Source organism: Ammospiza nelsoni, chromosome 1 (assembly GCF_027579445.1).
Source record: "Ammospiza nelsoni isolate bAmmNel1 chromosome 1, bAmmNel1.pri, whole genome shotgun sequence".
Classification (NCBI taxonomy): Eukaryota; Metazoa; Chordata; class Aves; order Passeriformes; family Passerellidae; genus Ammospiza; species Ammospiza nelsoni.
Genome location: NC_080633.1, coordinates 20,566,258 through 20,586,856, shown reverse-complemented (window position 1 = coordinate 20,586,856; position 20,599 = coordinate 20,566,258). Strand labels below are relative to the sequence as shown.

Sequence of the window (20,599 nt, the reverse complement as noted above, 5' to 3'; positions counted from 1 at the left end):
TTCCTCTTTTTTACTGTCCACTTTTAATTTCGTGGCTGACCCAATCTTTGTCTTTCTGTCTGTGCTGTTATATCAGATAAATACCATTTTATATTGTAAATTCTTTTCTTTCTGAGTTGTTTTTCTGCAATTCAGAATCCTTTCTTCATGATATTTGCTGCTTATTAATAAATACAGTCAAAAGTTATATTTCCATTTTTTCTTAAAACCGTTAATTTTTAAGCCCTTCTGCACTAATTAACAGCACCACAGGTCAGCTTGTTGTTATTAAGAAATCTGATTTACCTTCACCTAAGATCTTAAACATACAATCAAGTAACCAGAGTTTTCAAAAGTTGCCATGAGTCAATCAGTCTTTGTTAATATCCATGTGTGTGCTGACAGTCTAAAACAAAAGAGAGATGATTTAGGTTCATGCTGCTTGCAATCATTTCCTTGGTGTATTCTTCTTCCTTTGACACCTGTCTCCAAGTCATTCCACTGGCAACATTTTAGTTCTGTCACTGCTCTGACTTTTCTCTGTAGCTCAAAATCATTATTAGTTTAGTGCCATTCTCTAGAGTCAATTAACTGTCTCAAAACATCAAATTTCATTTATTTTTCTTTAATTTGTAGGATGTTTCTATTTTATTTTTTAAAGTTCTTAATTATGAGATTATATTATTGATAAAGCTTTTTTTAAAAATGAATTTAGAGACCACCTTCTATTTCTGTCATTGTCCTCTTCCTCAAAATCCCTTTCTCTTATTTCATAAATGTGAGACTCTCTCTGTCAGAATACACAGAGCTACCAGATTATCCTCCTTCAGAGGCTTTCATGGAACTAATCTCTGCCATAATACATATACAAAACTTACTTAAAGAACAACCCACTGTGGTTATGCAAGAGATGAGTCATAATGCTGATATCCAGTATTTAAAAATGCTTTATTTTCTATTGCATTGCTACCTTGATCCTTTTGTTACTCCTTTGTTGGTTTTTTCTGCTCATATTCTCTCAGCCTTAGATTGCAAGCTCGTTTAGCCAGTGTTTGTCATTCACTTTGTGACTGTGCAGTGCCAAGCACAATATGGTCTCAAGGAGTCTTATATCTTAGATGTTTTTTGGAAAACAGGTAAACTAACACACCAGAGCATCCCACAGATTTGGGAAAAGTTCAGCTCTGACTATGAGGACTCATATCTGTTTGCTAACTAGGCTGAGTTCTGCAGCTGCCTTTTTGCATATTTTCAAAGATTTTCTGAGGGGTCTCCATGAAAAGACCATCATTCCTCTAAAAATACCTGCCCATTTCACTTTTTCTTAGTGAAACAACATAGAAGCAAACATTTAGGCTAATACAATGAAATGTGAGTGCAAATGTGTGGGGGGTTATTTTGGTTTTGTTGTTTTGGTTTTTCCTGATAAAGTACCTGGTCCAGTTGTTTACCTGGTTCCTGAATGCCAAAATCTAGTCTTCTGCAAACCTAAAAGCTGTTTAAAAAAACTCTGCTTTCAGGCAGCTGTTGATTAGATTAGTAATGCCTTGCAAACCTGTTAATAGAGAGCTGGATGCTGCCATCAAGCTTGCCAAAGTCATGTTAAGGGTAAAGAAAAGACTGATTTCCTATATAATCTCCTTTTTAATCACATTGCCACCCTAAAGCTCCCAGCTGTTCTGAAATTCCAGTCCTGTGATTTGAACATCTCCCATGGTAGATGCCATAGCAATGCCACGTAAGCTCTAAAGAGCAAGAAAAACATTCTAATCAACATTGTTGGGTTTTTAAATGCAAACATTGAGTATTTCAATGCCTGTGGTAGGAGCTGGTAGCCCTCCTTGGATTATAATTGTCTATTTACATGTAGATTTTGTGGCACTGCACTGCAAGGTGCATGCCAAGAACCAGGGAGGACATCAGGAGTAGACTTTGCCTGTGTGTGAAGCATCCATGACCCATACACAAGAAATTAACAATTCCTGTTTGATAGTGCCTTAAAGAAAACGTGAACTCTCCTTTTTGCTTTGCTAAAAGGTATTCCTGCAGTTTTTCATACACTTCAAATATACCTTGCAAAAAATTAATTGAATTAAATTTGGTCTTTCTATAAATTCTACACTCAAATAATAACATCCATATAATATTATTTAATACTATCAGAGCAGCATTTTGTGTTTTCTTTAACATAATTCAAATCAATGACATTGTTTAGATATCTGGACAAAACTTCATGGATAAGAAATTTTCACGTTCACCACCTGTGGTCCCTCTGCCAAACTGAGGTCCCCTCTACTCATGGTGCCTTTGTGGGAGAGCTTCTGACTTCTGACTGTATTTTTCAGGTTGATCAGTTTAGGGTGAAACAACAATGTGTATTCCCTGGTATATTATGATGTGCCAATGTCAGCAGTTTGACTTCATACTAAACTTTGACATTCCACATTTTGCCTTTGTTCTGAATCAATTTCAAAAGATTTTAAGAGTAATAAACATTTTATGGAAATAACTCTTTTTCTTTACTGTAGTTCATAGCAATCGAGGAGTTGCATATCACAAGGACATTATATACTACCTCAAATCATGTCCTAGTGGGACGTGTGGTGCCATTCTTACTGCTGCCACAGGATAAGAACATAAGCAGTTAACAATATCTCTTTATAAATTCTGAATATTGAAGTGATTTGTTCCTCTTACTGGCACAGTCAGGCCTGAGCTTTCCATATTCAAAGTATAAATCAAATGAAGACAAAAAGTAATTTCTCCTTTTGGATTTAAAAGTCTCATTAGCATCAAGTGAATGAAAAGATGAAAAATACATCTTAGAGAAGACCCCACTGCTATAAATTAGGGGTTTTATATACGTGTGCAGTCACATATATTTCCTTATTCCTAGTAAAATCTCCATGCATGTTTGCTCACTGCTTCCTGCCTTCATTTAATAAATAATAATGTTAAAAGTCTTTACTTGAAGGAACTTGGTTGATCTAAGAAGATAATTACTTCCGAATTTTCAGTAATCTGGAAAATGATCTGCTCTAATGATATCTAATTCCTAACTGGATTACCCTGTTCAAGTTAGTCATGGTACTCAGATTGTTTTTTATTCTTTAAAGGCAAAACACTATATAGAGGCCACAGCTGAATTGGTGAGAGTAGTGATGGCTGTATTAACCCAAGGAGAATTTATCCATCAAAATCTGTACTTAAGCTCCAGCTGTGCTGATGAAAGTTAAGCATGGATACAGAAAACCAACAAGAAAAATAAGAGATCTAGAGGCACTACTGAATTTACCTAAATAGTTTCTACCTGCAAGTAAACAGAAATAATATAAAAAAAACCCTTTCACTTGCGGGACCCAGTCTCCTAAAGATGTCACACTTCTACAGTGCTAAAAACATCAGACATTTATTGTCTTGAAGGAAAAAGAACTCAAATATGATCACATACGACCACTAGCAGAGTGAAAAGTATGAGCTTGCACTAGAAGAATAGCTCATAGAAGCTACTCTAATAAGTGGTAATAAAGTTGGGAATATTTTTCAAGCATGTTATTAAAACAGAAATTTATTTTTCAAACAAACTGGGCCTGTAAACCTGCAAAGTAAGGAATAAAATAAAAAGAAGAAGAAATAGGTGGAGTAATTATTAACATGAATTACCTCACTTTTATTAGACAGTTTCCCATAAAAGATGAGGAATTGGGGGCTGCAGTAGCATATATTACATACAGATATTACTGCAGCTCTTCCATATGGCAAAGGAAGGAGATGGAGACATGAAGAATTTCACAAAGACTGAATTCCAGAAGCTCTTGGGGAAAGATTTTTACTGTTCTCCAGAGTAACCCAAAAAATTTTCAGCATCATTTCCTCTTTCCCAGTGAGGAAATGTAATTTCCTTGGTTGTCATTAATGGAAGATGCACATCCACTTGTCATATTTTTTTTTACTAGTCAAGATATTTCTATTATAGTTTCATTATAATTTTTTTCATCCTAATGTGATTGAATGCATTCTTAGCTCATATAAAAATACTCAGCAATTTACACTTAATTAAATGCAATTGTATGCTCCTCCTTTCCCTGTATTATCCAGCTGTGAGTTTTTTCCATATTCAAAAAGCAAAAAAGCTTCCAGCTTTCCATTTGCACAGAAAATTTACATGACTATGTCTGTACCATGGGGAAAATAAATGTAATACTGAGGTTGATTAATGCAATTTGTCAATATAATTAAAATAAATGGAATCACCATGATTTTTTTTGGGTGTGTGTTGGGGCTGTGGCCAACACAAGACATGACAAGCTCTATAAATGTTCTCTGTGGCCAGGAAGATGAAATTCAAATTTTAGCAATTTTAGCCTGACCCAAAAGGCATTTTTCCCCCTTTGGGGAGATAGGAATTATGTTACTGTGCTTCATGATTTTTTTGGTAGGGTGAGGACTGGTTAGGTAGCATACCTTGTGCACAGCAAAATGAGGGACAGGAAAAGTGATGTTGTGCTGCTTGGTCAGTGTCAAAGATTGTGTGCTCACCACAGAAGTGCTGTAGGAAGCAAGCGCCCACCCTGATCTCCTGTCGGGCTTAATGGCTGCTTTGTTTGTTTTCCTCTTAAAAGTAGTGTTGCTTTTTGCTGGTTATGGCACCATTCCTCGTGGCAGCAGAGGAGCTACAATGCTGCTGGGGAAGGGTTTGGGTTTGGGTTTGGGTGTGCCCTTTCCCAGGAGGATTGAGTGTCCAGGGACCACAGAGTGTCCTGGGGGCTGGAACTCCAGGGGAGCTCATCACACCTTTCGTCAGTGCTGTGATAGCATCAGTGGTCTTGTCCACAGGCCACTGGTGTGTCAGCCACAACTGGATTTAAACTCTGCACTAAACTTCTGCCCGCTTATTGATGATCCCCTTTTCCCACTATTTCTATTGGCAGCTGTGTCAGAAGTTGTGGCAAAGGGGAATTGTAAAGAACAGCATAATTTGACAGGCTTTGAGGATGTTACAGGGCCTCTGTATATTTTCTTAGCAGACAAGATATTTTTAAAAATGCAATAAACTTGGAGTGTCTTTGTTTGATTTCTGCTCCTATTGCTCTAGCTCAGGAGACATTTTAGTTTTGAACAATCACCATAACTTAGCAGATGTATCTGAACTCCTGAAAAACAAAATATTCGTTGGAGAATAATTTTCTTTGTCAGTTCAAAGACAGCTTATTAAGTTCTATGCTGTAACTATTACAGACTTCAGAAAAGAAAAAAAAGTAAAACATTTGAAAAGTTAAAAAGTAGCTTTATTTAGAAGTGTGAGTTCAGTGACGACTGTTATTTGCTCTGATAAGGGTGAAATGGAGGCTGCTGCATCACTTGTGATGGGCACTTTCATTGTTACACAGACACAAATCATGGCAGGATTCGATCATTCCTGGGATATGCTGACAGACTGCAGCATGTACATGACCACTGTTCTCAGCTGTAGTCTTTGTTCACTGTTTTTCTTGTACATCTGAATTTCTATCAAAGGTGGGCACTGCAGTCAGCTACAGTGATCTTTTTCACCTAGATTGTTGCATGTCCGTCAGTAAATTGTAAACACTTGAGGGAAACCTGCCTTAGCATGTCACTCCCATGTCAGTTTATTTCAGGGTAGAGGGTGATTCTGAAAAGCAGAATAGTGAAATTTAAGGTTTTGTTTGGCTTTTGTCATATTAGGATCTAATATTTGTGTGTTACGTGGTATATTGCAGTTATTCTTTGCTCCTTTCCTCTGCTAATGTCAGGAAAAACATACGCAGTAAGCAGGGGGTTAAATTCCCACTCAACAGGCGTATTTTTGGTTTCTGTAAGGGAAATGTGAGTGGAACTCAGTGCTTTGCAGCGGAGGGCAGCACTCCGTGGCAGGAGCAAGCATCCAAGGGAAACGTGTCTGGCAGCAGACATCCATGACGGGAATGAAACACTGTACCAGCTCTTCCAGTTTCACAGGGACCTCGCGTTTTCCAGCTGTTTACCCTTGAGATGTAAAATGGCAATTTGGCATAGGCTAACAGCCCGGTGTGATGTGAGCATCTGCGTAAAAGGCTGCACATATGGAGCATGCCCAGTGGTATGAACAGCCTGTTACCCCACCCCCAGCCAATCTAGGAAGAGATGAAATGAACTTTGCACTTGCAAATGTCACTGAATACATTTTGCACAGGATTTTAAAAGGTTCTTTTACAAGCACTATTTTTAACAGCCAAATCCGCCCCCCAAAACAGAAAGGAAAAAGCCCTAGGTATTTTTCTGTGATCGATCTCAGTTTATGATCAGCTGAAGCATCTCTCACAATATTTCCGAAGCTGGTTTTATTTCATGTTTTTATCATTGAAGTTGAGATTTTTGAAGGTGGTTTGGATTTTCTGGAGTTTTTTTTTTTTTTTTTTTTTTTTTTCATTTTTTCCTACTGGCATGAGAAAATTTGAGAATTTAATTCCAGTAGAATACTTGGAAGCAGTGAGGCTGGAAGCTTGAAAGGCAGAGGGAAGAGAAGGAAGGCTCTCACGGCAGAGCATGGATAGGAAAGGAGCTGTGATTCTGCAGTGCTCAGTGTGCACATGTTTTATGAGATCAGTGCCGGGCGCTGCAGCTGCGGACAGTAACTGAGCTGTCTGGCTAATGAAGGCCACCTGGATCAGGCTTCTGAAAAGAGCCAAAGGAGGACGTCTGAAGAATTCTGATATCTGTGTAAGCCCTGCGTTTTCCTTATCACCTAATACTGTATATATTGCAAGGAGGGAGAGAAAAAAGGCGGTGAGGAGAGGACAGTTGTTTTCATTCTGATTGAATTACCAGAACTCTATTTTGTATGCAGGGAGATGCAGAGGGAAAGCAGAGCTGTCATTATTTATAGAGCTGTTCTGGTATTGTGGCTGCTTCCATTGTGGTGATACAGGGACATGTGTTGAGTCCAGACGGATTTTATTAGTTGGAAGTTGATTTGTGGTCATTTGCATGTCTTGCTGAGGGGCAGAGATGGATGTGAGCCATTTGCTGTTTTGATGGGGAAAGTGTGTCAGGTAAAGAGGCTGCCCTAAAATAAAAATGCATAGCAGAGATTAAATCTCTTAGCACTGATATTGTGTAATGGTAATTATTGATACTAAATTTGCATTTTGATTATAGAAACTCTGTTTGTTTGCTATTTCTGTCACTGTTTAGAGCTCTAATTTTTATGGAGCCATCCTTGAAGCTGCTGTGTGTCCTTCAGCCCTGCACTGCACCAGTGCTGTAAGTCTCCAGAGAAACTGGTTCTGCTTGCTGAAAAGCACACAAATAAGAGTGCAGAGATAGGGCAGGAAGTAAAACACTGGAGAAAACACCTGCACTTTTTGAAAGTTTGCAGAAGAAAATGTTTACATATATATAATTTCTTCTAAGTGAATTTCCCTTTTGGGCAGTTAGTCTCTTTTCAGTGATACAGAAGAGAAAAGGCAAGGTGTATAAGCACTTCTACCCTTTTTTCTTTTTTTTTTTTTTTAACATCAAAGGAACTTGTGACATTATTTTTGCTTTTCTTTGGCAGGGTTCGGCGGACTCCTACACCAGCCGTCCATCTGATTCAGATGTATCTCTGGAAGAAGATAGGGAAGCAGTGCGGAGAGAGGCAGAGCGACAGGCCCAGGCACAGCTGGAAAAAGCAAAGGTAAGGTATTGTTTCATGTTACAAACTCATAGAATGCTTGGCTTTAAAGCAGAGGTTGAAATTAGATGATTTTTAAGATCCATTCTAACTCAAACCATTCCATGATTCTTTGTCATCTCATCCATTAGTGATAAACTGTTTTTAATGTATTAACATATAGTGTAGAGCTCTTATAAACCTTCCAGACAGCAGCTGAAAATATATGCTCCATGAAAAATCACTTAGAATCAGTTTTGTGTAACAGGCACTTGACTGACTTAGGTATTTCAGAACATTCTTATTTAAATGTGTGCATTTCTTCTTTTATTAAATATAAGCATTTGTTGCAGTGTATAGGGTCAATGCTATGAGTTCTTACTGAAGATGTTTCTGAAAGTTTGCTCGTGGATACCAGGGCACTCAATGCTTTTACAGTGTCAAAAATCAGCCCTCAATTGAACATCCTGTTCATTTCCCTTCAGTGAAGAATCAGTCCCTACAAGTCATATGTAAATAGGGAGAATCTGTTACAAGTGTGGTTTTTTCCTAAAGACTTCACTGACTTTACAGTTTGTGTGTTAAGTGACCCCATGAGTCATTTGCTGTAGGTCTTCTTCAGATTTTTCCTCTCTCCATGCTCCTGGCAGATAGTGACAGTGTAGTAAGAAAACACTAAATGAGCTTTAGGTTTTTGCTGTGTATTTTCCATGAGATGTATTGAGGATTGTTAGGGTTTTAGCAGTGAAACTGCTGGGCTTGTTTCTCTTTCATTTCTGCTACATCTTTAAATAATACTGCACCTGTAAAAATTGTGCTCATTTTATTTATTATCATTCATTTATCACTTCATTCCAATTTTTGTTTCTTTGGTATGCTAGCTGTGAGATTTAAATGTATTACTGTTTTCCAAAGTCTGTTTTTTGTTCCAATATATTTAAATACATCATTGAGATCCCCCCTTAGATCTACCTGTCTATATTTTTTTCTCACTTTCTCTGAGTCCCCTCCTCCATTTTGCTTAGTTTTTTAAAATTCTTTATCTCCTTTCCATCTCCATTTCCATTTAATTCTCCACTGCCAGCTTCACCTCTGCCCATTTATGCCACCTGTTTTACACGGGCTCTTCAGAAATTTGTGAGTCCAGATCACTGCGTTCTGTAGCTGATCGTGTGGCAAGGACCAGCTCTGTAAATAATACAGTACTATAATGCACAAGAAGACATCTTCATCAGGCCAGAAAGCCTAAATAGGGAAGCCAAAAATGTTTTTTTTAAATGTAATTGTTAACTGATACTTAATAAGAGCTCCTACAACAGCTTTTTAATGAGCTACTGGAATGTGCCAAGTGTAGGAGATGCTGAACATCTCTTTGAAGTTGGATCTTGCTGTTCTGGGATCAGTGCAGCAGAAACTCAACAGAAGCAGCTCACTTGTTCCCTTCAGCCTTGTATCTAAGAGATTGCTGATTGTAGTCAGGAGTTTCAGTTTTATCAGGGGTGAGTTTTGCTAGTTTGAGTTTTTTTGCTCCTGGGAAAGATGATAAGAGCTGCCCTGAAATTCAGGTGAAGTTTTGAATTTTATCAGTAAAAGCACAATCTTGAAAGGAAGATTTGAAGTAATAGTATCTTGCAGATTAATCAGGGTAGCAGTGCAGTGCTTACTGCTGAACTGGTGCCTCCCTTAGCAATGAGTAAATCTATGCTAGTGTTGCTATGGGAATTTGGCTTACTGATGCTGGCTTGAATACATGGACAGCCCTTATGTAATATTCATGACCTCTAGCACAGCTGCCATTGTAGTTTGTAGAGAATCTGCTAGCAGACCTTGACTTCTAAAAGCTGTATTTCTATACATAAAACCAATGTTCCCACTCCAGCTGGCATGAGATATAGTCTCTAGGTCTGACACCGTCTGAAACTGTAAGACAACTTGTGAACAGTCAAAGTAGTAAAGGCACTGCCAAAACCAACCTGTTGTAACAATGGTTATTCCAGTCATAGAAAACACAAAATTAGTTATTTGAATACTTTTTCCTTTAAAACAGATTAAGGCTGGAATTAGATTAACATTTTTGTTTCTCTAGTCAAATGTTAAAAGGCATTCCAGGAGGTAATGTGTGGCAATAATTTTATGTAGAGGCTGTAACAGTGTATATATTTAGTCTAGTGCAATATTTAAATTAATACTAATAAATAAAGTATTATGTAAAACTGCTGCTTTTGTTTGAAATAAGTGGTTAAAAATGTGTTTAAATTAAGCCTAACTTGGTAGATGAAAACTATGACAGGGTCTGGTTTTTTGCCTTTATTGATGGTTCAGTCCTTCACCTCCCTGAAACATAGTAAAATTAATGAAGCAGTAGCTGCTGCTGGTGCCTCCTGGCTGCTGTCAGCCCCCAGCTGTGTTTGCCACAGGCTGCAGGTTTGCTGCCTGCTCACCACAGCTGCCTTGCCTAGGCCCTGACTGACGTCCAGGCAGAGCCAAGTGACAAAGCTGCTTTAACTTTTGCCTTTTCTCACCGTGTGAGGAAGTGTTGATCCTAAATAAAATCATTACAAATGTATTTGTCATGGGAATTAGAAGGAGGGTGACACACATGAATAATGCAGTGGTGGAGGAAAGATGATAGTGAATTAAGGGTAGATAAAAAACTATTGAACCGTGTCACGCAGTTAATGAAAAGAGTTAAATGACATCCATTTTCCTTTATTACAGCTAGGGAAAACACCTTACACTGAAGATAAAAATACAGTGATAGAGCACACAATGCCAAATTGTTAGGACAATTTTAAGATTTTTAAATTTGTATTTTTATAGCATCTAAGTGCCTGTGTGACTTGAAGCCTGAATGTGTCTCTTCTACCTATCCAAACAGGGAAACTAAAAGCAAAAAAGCTCATAAGAAAATGCACATTCTGGCTATCTTTATTTATTTATTTATTCATTTAATTATTTAACACAAGCCTTGCTTCTCTGGAAAATGGTTAAGCATATTTTGCTGACTCACTTTGGCATGTGACTTACTGTAAGGAAGGTGGGGCCACGGGCGCGTGCTCGGAGTCATCCAGGGACAGAAAATTAAGAGGCAGCTGATGAGGCTACCTGCAGGTCAGCGTCTACTTCTGAAGGAAACAGATCTGAAATGAAGCTGTTCAGCTCAAAGCTGAGATGTAATGTTCTTGATTAGAATAGTTAAGCAATAAAAATGCAAGAAGGCTGGGAGTTTTTGTTCTTGTTGTTGTTTTTGTTTGGTTGGTTTGATATAGGAGGGAAGAAAAATTGAAAGCATTGAGGATTTCCTCAGTGCTCTCCTCACAGACCATAGAATGTGCTAAATCTAGCATGAAGAGAGAGGACCTGTGTTTTGTCCAGGTAGAGTATGCCAATAGTATCCAAATCTAAGGGCTTCCCGTGGTATTTTGCTGAGTTTCTTCTTTTCATAAAACCATGAATCTTCAGTGTTGACAAGCCAAAAAAATAATGACATTAATTATGTTTGGTGCTAATAATTAAAAAACCATCATTTTTATTCAAAAAAGCTTTTTAGTTGTTGAAGGATAATGATTCAAAATAAAAAAAAAATGACTGTCAAAATGAGATCATGGCCTATGAGAAGTCAATAATTGTGTTACTAATAGGAAATCTCAATTCCCCTCAACTCTGCTTTGTTTGCACTCCACCTAATGCTCCACTGCTAGCATCCTTTTAGAAGTTTGTAAAAATTTGAAATATATTTGCTTCTAGTTTTAAATACCGTTAAGATAATTTTTATGTTAAGATCAGGAGCCACTGAAATTTTGATATTAGATGTCCCTTTTTTGGGTCTGATGCAATGATACAAGCTGTCACATTTTTCTTTTTTTGATGTGTGCTGTAGTAGTGGTGATGGCTTGTGACTGTGAGTAATAATGCAATGCCTTAAATGTAATGCCTTGCCTGCATGCATGGTTTGGGGACCACAGCTTTGAAATGTGTAGCAGGCTGGGATAATGCCTACATAGCTCTGTGAGGCTGAGGGCATGAAAAAGATTGTCAGATGTAATTATCCAGTGCAGTGTGCCAAGACTAGTTATTTGAGTATTTATTCACTCTCAGACAGGTTTCACAGCCTCAGAGTCACCCCATGCTGCTAGCGGGCAGCTGCAAAGCTAGTTGAGGTATGTCTGCTGAAGCTGCAGTAGCATTTCTGACAGGCCAGAAGTGCCCATCTCCTTGATGTGCATCCTTATATTATGTCAGCTTGTTCCCTCATGGACATTCTTTCTATTTTCTCTCAATTACCAGAATGTCATGGTGCTTAGCAGCACACAAAGCTATAGCAACACTGTATAGAACAGTTAGCTGTTGTGTGTGGTAATATTTTTTTTCACTGATTTCTTCTCATTTGCCCTTATCTTTTAGAATATTTTTATTGCATGTAGCCATTTAGATCACTAATGTTATGTCATAGTTGCTGGGATCACATGAGAGCTGGCACAGAGGTCTGGCTGGGAAAAGAATGAGTTGTTGATCCCAAAGTACAGTTGCAAATCTGGCTGTTGCTTAGCTGCAGGTGAGTTCTGCATTACTGGACCTGCTCAAATCAGGTTACAGATATTCTTTTTCTTTGTTTTCTTCATTAATTGCTGCTGGTTTTTCTTGGGTGTGTAACACTGGGATGTAAAGCAGCTTCCTTTATACTCTTTGTGACCTATAGTTTTTTCTGGTGTGTATTCATGATGTGTTTTTTTATATACACTTCAATTGAAGTGTATATACTTGTTCTACACTAGTGCCTGCTGTTATATTGGTTATTTCCCTGAACAGTTTATCCCTTCTTACTGTTGGGCTGCATTGTTGGGGGCTGGGATTCTTTCTTCCACTGGGGTCTCACATAACCTGTAATTAAACATCCCAGAGAAATACCATTTTTAATTAGAAGACATTGGTCATCTCCCATTCATACTGTAATTAGAGTGATGAAATATGTTTACTAAGTAGCATTTCTTCTGCTACTTCTTGGGTTTGAGTAGAAAAAAGAGTACAGGGATATTAACACAGCCTACATTTAGAGACCTGTCTGTAGATACTTTAGTATCCTGGCTTTCTTCACATAATAAGGAAGACAGATAAATTGTCTCCAAGGAATGGACTCAATACTGAGACAGCATTTTGAGGTTCTGAGGACAACCACAGCTCTTCTGCCTACTCTTTCACCTGCTGCTTTCACATGAGCCTGCTCCCTTGGTGAGGAGGAAATCCCTTTTGTTCTGTATGGTTAAATTACTACATAAAGGGCAGCAGTGCCAGTGGTACTTTGTGTAAAATTAAATAACTCCTTTATTAAGAGCAGTGTGAAAGAAGTATTTAAACTAAAGTAGGTGTCATAAGCCAGGTGCAAACATCCTGGCCTGGATGTTTTTCTGCTTCTTGTCCCACAGGTCCCTGGCATACCCAGCTGGTCAGCTGTAAGCTTCTGCTGCAGGCTGGTACTGCACAGGTCACAGCAGAGATTCCTGAACCCTCATGGGCCTGTATCCCACCTGTGGCTGCAGATAGCTTGGTTCAGGCCAGCTCAGGCCAATCCTCCCTGTGGCTAAGGGCTGGTGACTGATGGCTCTGGATGTTCAGCCAGATGTGCATGTGGGGTCAGCAGAAGCTGCTGAGTGTCACAGGAGCCATACAAGAGGATGAGAAGTGGCCTTGGGGATGTTCTCTGTGACTGTGGGGAGTGAGTGTGGCAGGGGAAAGGAGGAATTAGGTATCTCTTTGCAGGCTGCTCAGGCTGGTACAATGATGAGCAGTTTCACTGATATCAGATTGAGGAAGATGCTGCTGGTTGCTGTAAGCAAAGTGATTTCCACTTAAGACACATATGACCTGGTTCATTAACTTTCTTAAGGTTTATGGGGTCTGATTTACTTTTTTCAACATCCAAAACAGTAATGTAATCCAAGACACTGTAATCCAGAACTTCATTTTTATCAGCAGCTGCCATTGTTATTTTAGATGGTTTTTAGATGCTATGGTTATTTTAATGGTTAACATATGAATTTTCTACTTAAAAGGGAATAATGATTCAAATGCAGAGAAGAAGGTAGTATTTCAGGGCATGAGCCATTGTTAAGGCAGCTACAATGTGTGTGATGTTTGAATATAAAATCTGTGGTTCTGGACTTCTGACTCTGAGATCAGTTCAGTTGGCCAGAGCATGATGCTAATAATGGGCTATTTACTTAAGATCCTCATGAGTCCCTTCCAGCTCCAAACATCCTGTGAATCTGTAAACAGGAGCATAAAGGAATTGTTAAAGGAAGACATGCACATGCAATTATATCTGTGTGGGCTTATACATGTATATATATGCATTATATATATCCATATACACATCCCTATCTATAAATGAATATACCTTTGGTTATGTGGCTGCATGTATTAAATAACTATCACTGAGGACTTGAATTGGCCATTTATATTCTACAGCTGTACAGCCTCCTGTTGTAAAATGGCTGGTTTGTATGCAGGGAGAACTGTTGTACCAAAGTATTAACCTGTGCAAAAATGCAAAGGTTTTGTCAGAGAACAGTTATCCTGTGATCAGAGCTGGTAGTGGACTGTCAGGGGGTTTTTGGAAGCAGGAATGAGTTGGAGTAAGGACTTCAGTGCAGGCAGCGAGTGTCTCACCTTGCACAGGTGCCCCAGTTCAGTGACAGACGTGATGTGGCACAGTGCCTTGGAGAAAAACTTGTCTGGACAACAAAACCCTATGCTTTCTGCTTCCTGTGCTGAGGGGACTATTTTCCAGCCAGCTCAAGAGCTAACCTGATTTCTGCTGGAGCAGACACCTGGCTGATGTGTATTATTATGCAGGGAAGTATTTGTCATCTGCAGTGAAAACAAACCTCCAGACAGCTCTTGAGTCCTTGGCAAAGATCTGAATCCCTTTCTTTCTCCATAACCCAAGCTCCCAAAAATTAGGAAGAAAGGATAAAAAAGTCACAAGTATCTACAGTTTTGGCTATATATATAAGCATAAAAAAAAAGAAAGGAAGCTTCAAAAATAATCACTTTTTTTCATCATAATTGCAACTTGTTTTATAAAATTACGTGCAAGATGGCAAGGAGTTCTCTAACTATAGGTAGCATTAGAGTGCTTTGATACAAAATTAGACTGACATTAGATGCCAATTCTAAAGTGTTTTCTTTGGAAAATTTAATATTAGTTACATAAACTAGTCACTGGTTGTATAAAACTTAAAAAAAGTAACTAGGAACTCAAAGTAATCCTGTAATACCTGGGAGAAGGATACTCTGTGTTCCCAGGTTAGGAATATTTTAAGTGCAAAACAGCTTGAACTATGAAGAGCATCTAGATTCTGCATAATTCAGAGTATTAGAAGAATTACTTTAAAATGAAGATTCAGAGAGGTCCCACTGATGCTTTTCTGCTTATGTTCTGGATATGTTCTGGATGTGTTCCTGCCATCTTTTTGTCTATGTTCTGTGTAAAGCCTGTGCATATCCTAGAGCAAAAAACTTCCAGTAACATTCACCTCTGGACCCTGCAGAAGGCTCTGAACACTTCTTCTCTATGTTAACCTCCAATCCTGCTTTCACATTTTCTTCCAGGATTTCATAACCAGCTGGGTTGTATTCCCACATTAAATATGATAAACACTCTATTTTATACTCCTAAAATGATCAGTCCTGAGGTAAAATGTGTATACTGAGATGCATTTTAGGCTGCCACAAAACATCAAAGATTAAACAGACATTCATCCTTTGTGAAAGTATAGATAACCATTTACCCTTCTCCTTTCATTTTGGTCATGGAAACGTTGCCAGTGGGCTTTAGTCCTGTAACTTTCACAGCTACCTAGTTTTAGTTTTATTTACTTGATTGAAACAATTCTACTCTGTGAACAAGTAAGCAAGCAAGCAAATACTTTTATTGAATCTGATATTAAATCTTAGCATATAAGTTTCAAAGGATATTCTCTAGCTTAAGATGAGATATTTATCACTGAAATATTACTTCTTGGAGTTATTTTTAAAAATACCTTCTTCTCCTTGCTAAATAGCTAGAGGGTGATATTTAAATCTGATTTTATTGTTAGCAAGACCTGCAAACAGTACCTGTTTTAAAAAATGATTCAGTGTCAAGCAGTACAATGATGCAAAAAATTCAGATTAATATTGTTGCAGAGAATTCAAGAGTTTCTCCCATTTTATTTTTTTACTATCTCCAGCTTTACTTTTCTTAATATTCTCTCTGGCCAGATATGGGTGATTTTAGCATACTGTAATTGTTATATTAATTTTTATTTTATTCAAGTGGCTGCCTGTCATAACTTACATTAAAATAAGAACTTCTAATTAAATTATTCTTAGAAGTGAGACTTCCTCTTGCTTGTTGGTATGTAAATACGTGAGTTAAATACATGTTAGCAAGATTGCCCTTTAATCTCATTTTGGATATCTTATCAGATAAGATAGATATTTTCAAGGTGATTTGTTGTTTACATCTAAAATACAGAATCCTGTTTGAACACGGATGATTTATTTTTCAGTATTTTGAACAAATCTGCATTTGACAGGTATGGAAAGCAGGGATGCACCCCATGGTTTGAGTTTTGTTGTGCAAATATGCTTGTGTTATTGAGCTGCAAGTCATCCTTTTTCAGTGAGTGAAGGAAAAGCCAAGGGAAAAAAACAACTTGAAAGGGAAGATGAATGATCAAACTGCAGCTGCTTTGATTATTTTGACTGGAGATGTCAGATTGTTGAAGTGAGAGAAGAGATGCGCCTGCTGCTTTTTGGCTCTATCCATTTGGCCAATTACTTAAAAATGAATTTTTAAAAGTTTTTGGATTCTAATATTTAAGTTGGGATAAAACATGTGAGCACAAAGCATCTGGGGTTACTCTGCATCCCTGTCACTATTGTCTGTCACAAGAGAAACACTTTGTCACTGAAGTGAAAATGAGAAGTGCTGGGAACCTGCCATCTTGTAAATCAGCTGTGCACATTGCTTTTAATAATCAGCAGTAATAAATGGCAGGAATTGGAAAGGAAAATCTATTTCTGGCTTTCAGAAGCAGTCAGATTACAGATGAAGGTATCCTTCCCAGAGGAGCTATAAGGGAACTACATTTATCCCAGCTCTCTCATTTGACCCTTTTATTCCCTTTTTGCAATGAGGCACGTGATTCACTCACAAAACACATATTTCCTTGCATTCTGCCCTGGTGTTTCCTGGTAGTTTAATCCAGTTGAGATATAACACAGGCCCTCCATTGAAGTGCTCAACTCTACTGCCTTCATAGTAGCCATGGCATGTTCAGTGGACCTGGTCTGCTGGGGCTGAGCATGGGCCTGCCTCATCCAGCTGGCTCCAAGGGCTTGAGCTGCCTTCTGCAGGCACAGGGATGTGACATCTCCTGACAGGAACATGAGGAGAGAGGAGTGTTCTCTGTACCTGTCCCCACTCACCTGGCAGTGACCTGGGGGACCCCAAGAGCTCCAGCAGCCTGTGCCAAAGGAGATGGGTGCTTTCCTTTGGTGAGATGAAGGAAGGCACAGCTGTGCACGTGTATATGGCTGTATGCATGTGAACTCTAATGAAGCCCTTACTTTTTCCTCAGAAAGGAAGAGCTTCCTTACTCCTAGATTTAAACTCGACATAAAATTGCCAGGTTAAATTACCCAGTGTAATCCATATCTGCCCAGTTTGCCTTCCAGAGCAAGAGCTTGTCTTGACATTGCACAATGCTGGGTAGAATCTCCAAGGGAAGCTCTCAGTGCAGGAGCTTCTCTTGGAAGTCCATGATTACAGTAGAGGCCTGAGGACAAGGGGAGGGTAGGAAAGGATAAAGGGGCAAAAGTGGAAAGGAATTTGGAATTTTGGAATGGAAGAGACACTGTGTGGATTGACTCTCACAGCCTTGTTCTGTGATTCAGCTTGAAGAAAATCCAGTGGGAAGGAAAAATGGGAGCTGTTCTTGATTTGGCATTCTTGAGCAGGTTTGAAAGATTCAACTTCTACCTTGTATTTCTCAGACTTGACAGTATTTCTCTCACACCCTTTGGCTGTGCTGTGTCTCTCTGGCAGCACAGTTTCATGGTAGTGGCTTTGGCTCAAAGCACTGTTTTTAGAAGTTTCCATCTGCAGCTGCTCAGTTCATTTGTTTCAGGAGGGTTGTTTTGAAGCCAGCTTAGTTGGGCCCAGTGTGCATGGTGCAGCCTTGTAGGCACGGGGTGAGGAGTGCTCCAAGACACAAGGCTGGAAAAGCAGTCCACCCTTTTCAGCGGAGAAATCCACCTGTGTGAGTTGGGATCTTGCTCTTAACCTCCTGGTCATCAGAGTTTCTGATAGAGCAGCACATGCCCTTGGGTGTTTGTGTACCAGCTGGCAGTGAATTGATTACTCTTAAGCATTTTCCTTCAGAAGCTGTCTGATGTGAACAGGGACATGGCTACCCACTTGCTGCTTAATTCCAGGAAAATGACCAAGACATAAAAGGTCATAAAACAATGCTTCATTCTGTCATGAATAGACAAGATCTTATTTTGGTCTCAGAAATTATGTTTCAGTGTTTCTTCCTGAATCCCTTGCAAACCCAGTAGAAATTTTGTCTAATGCAGTCTGGTAGAGAGTTGTGTTCCAACTGTCAGAAGTAAAACTACATTTTCTCCTTAAACTTCAGTGTATGTTGCAGCAATTTCACTCTGTTTATGAGCCATAGGCTCTCTGCTGTTGCTGCAGGATTGTTGCACACTAGGACAGGAATGAGGACAACCATAATTCAACAGCTGGAACATATAATATAAATACCATCCTGCATGTATCGTTCATGTCATCACAAAGACAGTTGTAATAGCTTTTTGTGAATTTTGTTCACACTGGGTTCTTGAAGCTGTGTTCATTATTTCTAGACACCATGAATGTCTGCTCTTGTACATGACTTCCTACAGAGTCTCCCTGGGTGTTGTAATGCTGACTTGGAGTTCTCCCCATGGTGATCTGTTGACATGAAAGACCTCCCACACTACATGCAATAAACCCATTCCTTTCTGAGAGCCTGGAATTGTGGAGATAAAAGGCCACTAAATGTGTTAAAACTGTATCTGGTTCTCAGATGTTTATATGAAACTAAAATTCATCATACGTGTATCAGTGGTATAAATTTTGTTAATTGTCAACACAGAAATAATTCTTCTTTTAAAAAACTATTGGAAAAATGGATGCATAACTGATACTGTCAGATTTCTTATGTATCTATACAAACCAAAATAACTTCAAGTCCTAAATTCATTTAATTGAAGTGATACATAAAGCATGTATTTGTTATGTGAGATAGTTCATTTAGGTGTTAATACAGAGTATTCAATGTCAATACTGCTATGATGTCTGTTAAGATTCTGTCTATGCTTATAGCACCAAGATCTAGACATAATAAAATACTATGTCAGTTCTAAAAAAAAAATAAAACCACCAAAAAACAAACAAACAAACAAAAAAACCACACCAAAACCAAAAACCCCCCAAAACAAAACAAACCAAACAAAAAACAAAACAAAACAAAAAACAGGAAAAGAAGTGGTGCTTTTCATCAATAAGCTCATTTATTTTCAGGAATTTTTATAAACCACAGGTAACCCAGGAACCTCCATGTCAAAACCCACAAACCATTTTCTTCCCTGTTAAAACTATTTATTTTTTGTTGAATAGTTTAAGGAGAAGTAAAAGAGATCAAATGACAAAATACACATAACAATTTATGTCACATTAATACAGCTGGAAAAAAAATTCATGTGCTGATCCCTCTTCCAATTTAGGCCTAAGAAATATCTAAGCATTTGAGAGATATATGGGAGATCCAGGTTGGATACCATTCTTTTTTATTTATATCAAGGAATTAAGTTACTTTTTTTGCTCCAGGTTTTTTGTAATTCTTCTTATGGAGCCAATCTGAAAGTTTAGATGGCGATAAAAGTGGAAGAAGGTCTTATCAAACCAGTTAAATCTGGTAATACTCCTTTTTCAGTGAAAGAACTTTGAATGGAAATAGAAGATAATATAATATTCTGAGACTGATCAGAAAATACTGTTTGAATTTAGGTTTTAAATTAAGCAGCTAATGTGTCTAAGAGCACACATTTATATTGTTCAAGGAATATACATTTGATTGATCAGTCTGGTCAAATGCATTGATTTTCAGAGTCAGAATATGTTTTTTGTAGAGTTTTTTCAAATTTTTGCAGAATTCTTAATGCTAAAAAAGTATTTTTTTCTTCTCATTATTGAAGATTTCTGCTTAAATAAAAACTCTTAAGTTATTTTCTAACAGCTTTTTCAGTACACTCAATATTTTTTGTGACTTTGATTCTTCACATTTTATATATAAAGTTTGAGATTTTTAGTAATACTAGGTCTTTGATATAGTAAAAGGGAAATAATTTGTTGACGATTCAGCAAATTAACAGTTATTTCTTCTAGCAAACGTCGAGTAGCTACTGTGTGTTGCTTTAGCTACTCTGAGGACAGAAACAGCTTCAGCAAATGTTGGGCCCTGTGTGAAATCAGTATCTAGTATGCATGTGAGAGAAACCTTCTGCAGAGGTGGGGGACGCACATGCTCTTGCATAACACTGTCAAATTTAGCAGTCAGTTGAATAACACCCAAAGAAATTTCATGCGTGGAGAGTAAGGCTTCTCTAATTAGCTGTAAAAGTCCAAATGATGGGTGCTAAACACTGTATTATAGCAGTAAAAATCTCTGCTGTAAAGCTTCCATCACTGTCTTAGGTAAAGAAACTGCTGGGTTGGTGGCCAGTGATGTTACTGAAAGCTTAGTTAAAATCATCATTGTAAACCACTGCTTGTGGCTCACTGCACATTGTCTGAGGCTGTATTTGCAGAAATTTATTTCATTTTGGAAGGGGGCAGAGAGAATAAAACCCCTCAAATCTGCTTTAAACATT

General features: G+C 38.2%; 1 protein-coding gene across 3 annotated transcripts in view; it reads left to right on the top strand.

Moving 5' to 3' along the window:
- CACNB2 (calcium voltage-gated channel auxiliary subunit beta 2) overlaps positions 1-20,599 on the top strand; it is a 111,462-nt gene that overhangs the window by 17,860 nt on the left and 73,003 nt on the right. For 2 of the 3 annotated variants that reach the window (XM_059480578.1, XM_059480566.1), the window contains exons 1-2: positions 6,471-6,699; positions 7,538-7,657. In XM_059480578.1, coding sequence (XP_059336561.1) covers positions 6,631-6,699; positions 7,538-7,657 — 189 coding nt within the window. In that variant the 5' untranslated portion in view covers positions 6,471-6,630. Of the gene's footprint in view, positions 1-6,470; positions 6,700-7,537; positions 7,658-20,599 lie in introns of those variants that run through there. The other variant, XM_059480570.1, reaches the window with a different exon arrangement.